Source organism: Artemia sp. Qi Xiang Cuo, chromosome 11 (assembly GCF_049724085.1).
Source record: "Artemia sp. Qi Xiang Cuo chromosome 11, ASM4972408v1, whole genome shotgun sequence".
NCBI lineage: Eukaryota > Metazoa > Arthropoda > Branchiopoda > Anostraca > Artemiidae > Artemia > Artemia sp. Qi Xiang Cuo.
Genome location: NC_142804.1, coordinates 15707410 through 15715093, shown reverse-complemented (window position 1 = coordinate 15715093; position 7684 = coordinate 15707410). Strand labels below are relative to the sequence as shown.

Genomic DNA, 7684 nt, shown 5'->3' with positions numbered 1-7684 from the left:
AAAACGGGTGATGGTCCAGGGCCGACGAGTAGGACTACATGAGTCGCCACAAACCAATGCAGAGGTCGGTGTGAAATCGGAATTGCGTATCGGTGAATGGTGCGTTTACAGACCGGTTGGCAGGGGAAAGAGAGTAATAGTTGGGCGGGTCAAACAGTTTGGCTACCTATCCGGGCGAAGATGCCACTCTGTTAACACGGAGAATACGGCGATGCCGGTCACTGACGACATAATAATTCTGTGCCAGGGGCCCCGGCTGAATGCTGATCTCACATCATCTGCAACATTTGTAGACCAAGGTTACTGTGACTTAAGCCAGTATATCATGTATTCAGCAGAACCCATTTTTATTGAAATCGGCCCCAACGTTGTCTTTTGCTTTGACTCAGACGTCTTCACAAAGCTGAATTCATTTATCTAGAAGGAAGGGTTCCACTTTTTTCATGTCTCGTCAGCATCTCACTAATCGTGTTAAAAATGGCACCTAAATCCAAAAGTGACTTCAAGACCATAACCATCACAAGGTTCAGTGTGACAACAGAAGGAATTTTGTTTAACATTTATCAGAGGTAGTTGTCATTTTTTTTTCCTCCCCTCCTCCTCTCCATTTGGTGATATTTTAATACGAACACATATAAATATTAAAACTTTATACATTTTCATATCACCTAAACATAAAAAAAAAAATTATTATATACCAGTCAATGTATTAGTGGACATGAAGGCCCGCTACCATTTAACTTTTTTCTTGCCAAATATCTATCACTCCCCCCGGTCCAGGGTGTCCGTCCCCCTATAGGAGACGCTTTTCTGGTGGCGTTTTTACTTCAATTTCTTCAAATTCATGTCCTTCAATTTTCACTAGTACGAATTCGAATTTTAAAGGTGGTATTCCAAAAGGTTTACTATTACAACTTTAAAGTTCTTTAACACAAAAAAAAACTATTTTCTCTCCGTATACTGGGCGTCCTCCTTACAAAATAAACCCATTCTTGCGTTGGCAATTTTTTCCTTCTTTTTTTTCAGTTCTTTTTACTGCCAACATTAAACAACAAAAAAAACAAAATACAACCAACCCAACAACAAAAAAAAAAAACTAACCGACGTGCATGAGGGTACAGAACTGAACAGAATCTTGAACCATGTCTCCTACGGACGAGGAGGCCACCCACGGCTGGGTTGGTCTTTCCAGCTCAAGTGCGTGTGCCCCTCGTCCCCCATTTACTTGAGTTCTTGATATAATTTTATGAGTATCAAATGCATTCGAAGATCTAGGGCAGCGGAAGCGATGAATACCATCGGAAAACTTGTTATGCTCCGTAGAAGACTTGGCAGTCGATGACTTAGGGCTTGTGCTTTTACCAACAGACCTTAATTTTATTAAGCGGAGCTCTTCTGTCGATTCTCATAGTGTTGTCATTTTCGCTGCGAATATTAAGATAATAACTGAAATGTAAAAATACATACACCAGGCATCGGTTATTGATTTTTGCTTGCGGATTTAATTTGCTCTTTTTACTAATAGCTCGGTAGTAACAGTTTTTCTGACTCTTGCTTTACAGTTTTCTCTTCAAATCCCCAAAGGCCTATGTTTAATACCAAGAAAGTTGGAATCTAAGTACATTCAGGAGAAAGGGATATGTGTGTCTTCCAGATTCTTTCGTGTAAAAGCATCAGATTTCTTTTTTTTTTTAGTACAATTAATAATCCGAGATCCAAGGGTGCATCTTGGCACAGCCACTAAACAGAAAAGCAAGTATGATAAAAGGGAAAGGGATGTGTGAAGACGTCATAAAAGGTAACTTTTACCGCTGGTCAAGTCATATTGAATAGGGCTGCGAAGCGTAACGTCAATTCTTGGGCGGGAAATTCAAATAAGGATGAAACGTGGATGCGTAGACACGTTTTTTCGGAACTTTGCCAAATTGTTTTGGCCTAAAATATTTGACGTAGATCCTACTAATCCACCAGAACGTTTTCACGTCGAGATAATACTAGGAATATTGACAATCAGTTGTTAGTTACAACTAAAAACCACGTTTCACGGTACTTTGAATTTCGCACCTTGCTTTTTACGTCATCACCGCGCAGCCCTATGTTGTATAACTTAAAAACCGTGTTCCGGGATTTTTTTTTAATTTCGGATTTTTTTCTGAAGAAAAATCGGAATTTTATTTTTGAGCCGGTGGCAACGCTGCATGTCTAATAGGAAAAAGTGACACCATCAGTGCCACTGCCATGGTAGGGTTACCTAGTCTTTGCATGAATATCAACAACTTGCAGTCCTCCGTTCTTCTTCTTTAGGTACATATCAGTTGTTTTCAGTCTTGGGGGTTCTTTTCCTTGCCAAATAAACCCGTAAATGATTTTTTCCAAGTTTTAAAAGATCGCTTTTGAAGGTGCTGAAATATTCGACAGATACCGAATAACAGGCAAGCTGTATATATTTACATGTTGCGCCCTTTGGAATATGCCTCCGGCGTGCCTCCGTGCCTCATGCCTCCAGGTGTCCCTCAAAATGCCCAGTTGTTACCCCTCGGATAAAGTTTTAAGAGAAGAACAGTGTGGTTGTAAGAAGGGGAGAGGATGCGTCGACCAATTTTCAATTCTAGATTAATAAATGAGAAGTGTTTGAGTCATCAAACCCCTTTAGTACGAGCAAGCGTTTGATTCAGCTGATAGAAGAGCTTTAACGACCGTCCTATCCTTGTATGGTATTAATTTAAAAAACTTTTTCCATAAAATAAATTTCTCAAAGAAAGGTAAAGAGCTCCATTTAGCCAAGAATGAGCAGAAATAAAGTCAAATAATCTTCCAAGCGTAAACCTACAACAAACCACTATCAATAAATAAACGAAACTCTAAACGAACAGAAATTACAATAAATATAATTTATTTTCTAAATTTATATACTCAGTTATTACTGTGTTACATCCTTTTGACAATCCGTATACATATAGCGTGTTTTGATTTAGTTCAGCACTCCCCTTACCATTCTCTGAAAGGCTCACCTGAATAGCCTTCGTCTTGTTGGAAGGTAAAGTTCAAACATGCATACCATTCTCAATAACATATACTATGTGTAACCAATGAACGAATTGCCTAACTTACAACCCTTGTCCTGAGTACTGTGGGGAGGTTGACATCTCCAATACTGGGCCTTTCAACAATGCTGAACATAATAGCTGTCTTCAAATTTCGATCGGGTATATTTTGGGGAATGATGAGCTTGGGGGGGGGGCTGACTATTGGTAGCAAAATGGCTATCTCACAATTTCAATTGAATGTGTTTTGGGAAAAGAGGATGTCAGGAAGGGGGAGGGGGCTAGTTGCTTTCCATGATATTTGACTTTTCAAAGGGAAATAGAACTATACATTTCAAATCAAATGAGCCTCTTCTAGAGTTCACACGAACACCCTTTCCATAAAAACCGTATGTGCCCATGGGCATAACTTACAACCCTTACCCCCAGACTCTGGAGGATTCTGTCCACCCCAAAGGACTTATTATATGCTCTTTGAACACATGGCTATCTCAAAATTTTTATCAGATGCATTTGTGAAAACGAAGAGGGGGGACAGGGGTGTTGGCTGACCCCGATCACTTTGACTCTTAGAAAGGGAACTAGAACATCTGATTTCCAATCAAATGAGCCCCCTCCAGAGTATAGACGGGCACCCTTTCAATATAAACCTTATAAAACCTTGGGGCATAATTTCTAACCTTTGCGCTGAGGACTCTGGGGGGGGGGGTTGTCATCCTCAAAGGCATAATTTCCGGACCTTTCAACTATGCTGAACAAAATACCTATCTCAAAATTTTGATTAGACGTGTTTTTGGAGTTAATGGGTGTGGGGGGATGGGGCTTGTTGCCCTACAATCGCTTTTGACTATTAAAAAAGGCCCTTTCAATTTCCAATCGAATGAGCCTTTTTTGAAGTTTCTACGACTACATACGGCCATCTATAAATTTCTATCAGATGCATTTTGGGAAAATACGAAGTGTCGGGGGGGGGGGTACTTGCCCTCCAATTACTTCGAATCTTAAAGTGGTACTAGGACTTCTGATTGCCAATCCAGTGAGACCGTCTGAGGTTTATACGACCGCCCTTTCTAAAAACCTTGTATGCTCCAGGGCATAAATTACAACCCTTGCCCCTAGGGTGGTGGGGTTGTCATCCTCAAAGACATAATTTCCGCACCTTTTAACTACGTTGAACAAAATGGCTATCTCAAACTTTTGATTCGATGTGTTTGGGGAAATGGTGGGTGTGTGAGGGGGGTTAGCTCCCTTCCAATCACTTGAATATTAAAAGGGGAGCTAACCCCTTTAATTTCAAATCGAATAAGCCTTTTTAGAAGTTTCTACGACAACAAATGATCATCTAAAAATTTCTATAAGTTCCAGTTAGGGAAAATACGAGGTGGGGGGGTATCTACTCTATGATCACTTTGAATTTTTAAAAAGACTCTAGGACTTTTTATTACCAGTCCAATGAGCCCCCTCCAAAGTTTATACGATCACCCTTTCTACATAAACCTAATATGCCCCCAGAGCATAACTTAAATTCTTGCCCTGAGGGCTGGGGGGGGGGGATTGTCATTCTCAAAGACATAATTTCCGGACATTTGAACTACGTTGAACAAAATAGGCATCTCAAAATTTTTATTATATGTGTTTTGGGAAATGGTGGACGTGGGAGGGGTGTCAGTTGCCCTCGAATCACTTTCGAATATTAAAAAGGACCCTATTCCTTTCAATTTCTAATCGAATGAACCCTGTTCGAAGTTTCTACGATAACAAATGACCATCCCAAAATTTCTATCAGGTGAATTTCGGGAAAAAACGAGGTTTTGGGGGGTATCCAACCTCCCATCACTTTGAATCTCAAAAAAGGCGCTAAAACTTCTGATTAACCATCCAATGAGCCCCCCTCCAAACTTTATATTACCCCTTTATATTCACCCTTTCTATATAAACCTTATATGCCCCTAGTGTATAACTTACAACCCTTGCCCTGAGGGCTGTAGGAGGGTTGTAATCATCAAATAGATAATTTCCGCACCTTTTAACTACGTTGAAGAAAATGGCTATCTCAAAATTTTGATTTGATGTCTTTGGGGAAATGTTGCGCATGGAAGGGGAGTTATTTGGCCTCCAATCACATTCGAATATTAAAAAGGGCACTAGCCCTTTCAATTTTCAGTCGAATGAGCTCTTTTCGAAGTTTTACGACAACAAATGGTCATCTCAAAATTTTTATCAGATACATTTCGCGAAAATACTAGGTGTGAGGCAGGTAGCCACCCTCCGATCACTCTGAACCTCAAAAAAGGATGCTAAAACTTCTGATTAGTAATCCAATGAGCCCCCTCCCAAGTTTATACAATCACATTAATTAAAAAAGAAAACTTTATCACGATACAAGTATACAAGTTTTCAAAGAAAAGTAAAGCACTCCATTAAGCCAAAAATGAGCAGAAATAAATTCAAATAATCTTCCAAGCGTAAACTACCACAAATCACTATCAATAAATAAAAGTAACGAGCAAAAATTCACGTGAGTAGGACTGACAACAATGGGCGTGCGTAGCCTTTTGCCTAGGGGGGGGGGGGGGCAGCCGAATCGTGATGAAGGGTGGGGGGAGGGAGCTGAAGTTGTATTGTCAATTCACAAAACCTTACATTGCCTGTAAGTTCTCTCATACCTATGAAATCTTTATTAATAGGTAATCACCAAAAACCATCAATAAGCTTCAGCATTAATATTCTTGGATTAGAGCTAAATCTTTCCAATGCATTATGGATAATTGCTTCTTTTTTGACTTTTATTCTGTAATTTCGACTGCTTATTTCCAACCTTTTCCAGCCATATCTAGTTTAAATTTGGAGTTCTAGGGGGGCAGTAGCCCCCTGCCCCCCCCCCTCCGTACGGCCATGCTGATAACCCCCATGTTTTCTCATGAGCAGAACAGAATTTGCACTTTATCGAAAAAAAATGACGTGGATTGTCAGTTACTGATATTTATTCCTTTAAGCCTGGATTTTTTTTTAATTATCAAAGTAAAAAGTGAAAACATTAAAAATGTATTTAAAATGGAATCCAGGCAGCGCAAGTGGGCTGGAAACTTGCAGAATATTTCAGGTATCCTTGGTTTTGCGTGAACAGTAAATTATGGAGGTAGAATTCGCAGCTTGGGATAGTTGGAGTGGCAGCGCTGGCTTGTGCGGTTACCTTAATTTTTATTCTAACCAGTCTCTTTTCTCTTTGCTATTATCCTATACAGATTATCTATGCAAGAAAATAATATTGTAACATAAGTTGTTTTTAATAATAGTCTCGTAATCTGTATTAAGTAATTGTTGGCGTAAAGATAATAGACCCCTCTCAGAAAAAAACGCAATTATAACGATCTAGGCTATAGTGTTGCGAATGCCTTGCGCTAAGAGTTCCCTGGAAGCGCTTTTTCAAATGAGTGAAATCGCGCAATCGACCAGTTTGAAAAAAGACTTGGAAGAGTGAACTTCACAACATCTGTCCAGCTTTTCAATTCTTGGATTTTATTATATAAAAAAAAGAAATGTCCGGCCGACCTTCATCCGTGACACCGTTAAAGAAACTTCCTGTCCATTTGCAGGTTTGTGGTAACAATTTATTGAGTGAATTATCGCAATTTTACAAGACCCATGTTTAATAGGCCTAGGATTGGGCTACTAGGCCTACCTTTCTTTGCGGGGTGGTTATCCTGTTGGTGAAAATATTGACCCGAAATTCAGTAATTGGGGAATACAAACACAGGGAATGATGTCTTGATTGTCCTCGGGTAGACAGAGGCGAGGGGGATTTTTATTCACTAATTATGGAGGTAGCTAAGAAATAGACATACTCTTAGAATCAAAATTTCATCCTTAATCTAAGTGTGACATTCATTTCCGTCGTAAATTTACATTACTCCCCATTTAATGGTCAAATATGTACCCTGAATTGTGGGTAGGCTAAATATGGAGCAGTTCATACAGCCTAATTGACCTACAAATAAAGTGAATTTACCAAATCATATTATTGACTTACGAATAAAGTGAATATACCACACGATGCCTTTTTTGTGCTCTTTACGAATATAATAATCATTTTTGTCGGAAATCAATTTTAGCCCCCAACCCTATATATTCCAATTCAGCGTAGCCTATATATTTGCACATTAGAGGGGTGGGGGGGGGAAGTTTAATCTTACCTTTCATTTACATCAGATATAAAATTTACCCCCATCCCCTAATGTGCAAATATATACCCTGAATTGGTATAAATAAGGGTGGGGGTAAAATTCATTTCCAACAAAAATCATTATTATATTTGGAAAGAGCATAAAAAAAAGGCATCGAGTGGTATGTTTACTTTATTCGTAAGTCAATATGATTTGGTAAAAATTTGGTAAATTTTTCGTTGTTCATATTATTGCCTTATGAATAAAGTAAACATACTACTCGATGCCTATTTTTATTCTCTTATTTGATATAATAATCGCTCTCCTCGCAAATTGAGTCTTAAGCCCTTTTAGGACCGTTGAAAATCATAATTTCGTTCTATATTTTTGGATATAAAAATTCGTTATAACATTTGTTTCAAACTTACTATAGCCTAGAACGATGTTGGCACAATGTATTTTTTTTGGGGGGGGGGG

The 7684-nt window shown here is 38.9% G+C and overlaps 1 protein-coding gene across 4 annotated transcripts in view; it reads left to right on the top strand.

Annotated features, from left to right (window-relative positions):
- Positions 1-6515: 6515 nt before the first annotated feature.
- CRMP (Collapsin Response Mediator Protein) overlaps positions 6516-7684 on the top strand; it is a 104572-nt gene continuing 103403 nt past the window's right edge. For all 4 annotated transcript variants that reach the window (XM_089096334.1, XM_089096331.1, XM_089096335.1 and 1 more), the window contains exon 1: positions 6516-6640. In XM_089096334.1, coding sequence (XP_088952460.1) covers positions 6584-6640 — 57 coding nt within the window. In that variant the 5' untranslated portion in view covers positions 6516-6583. The remainder of the gene's footprint in view (positions 6641-7684) is intronic.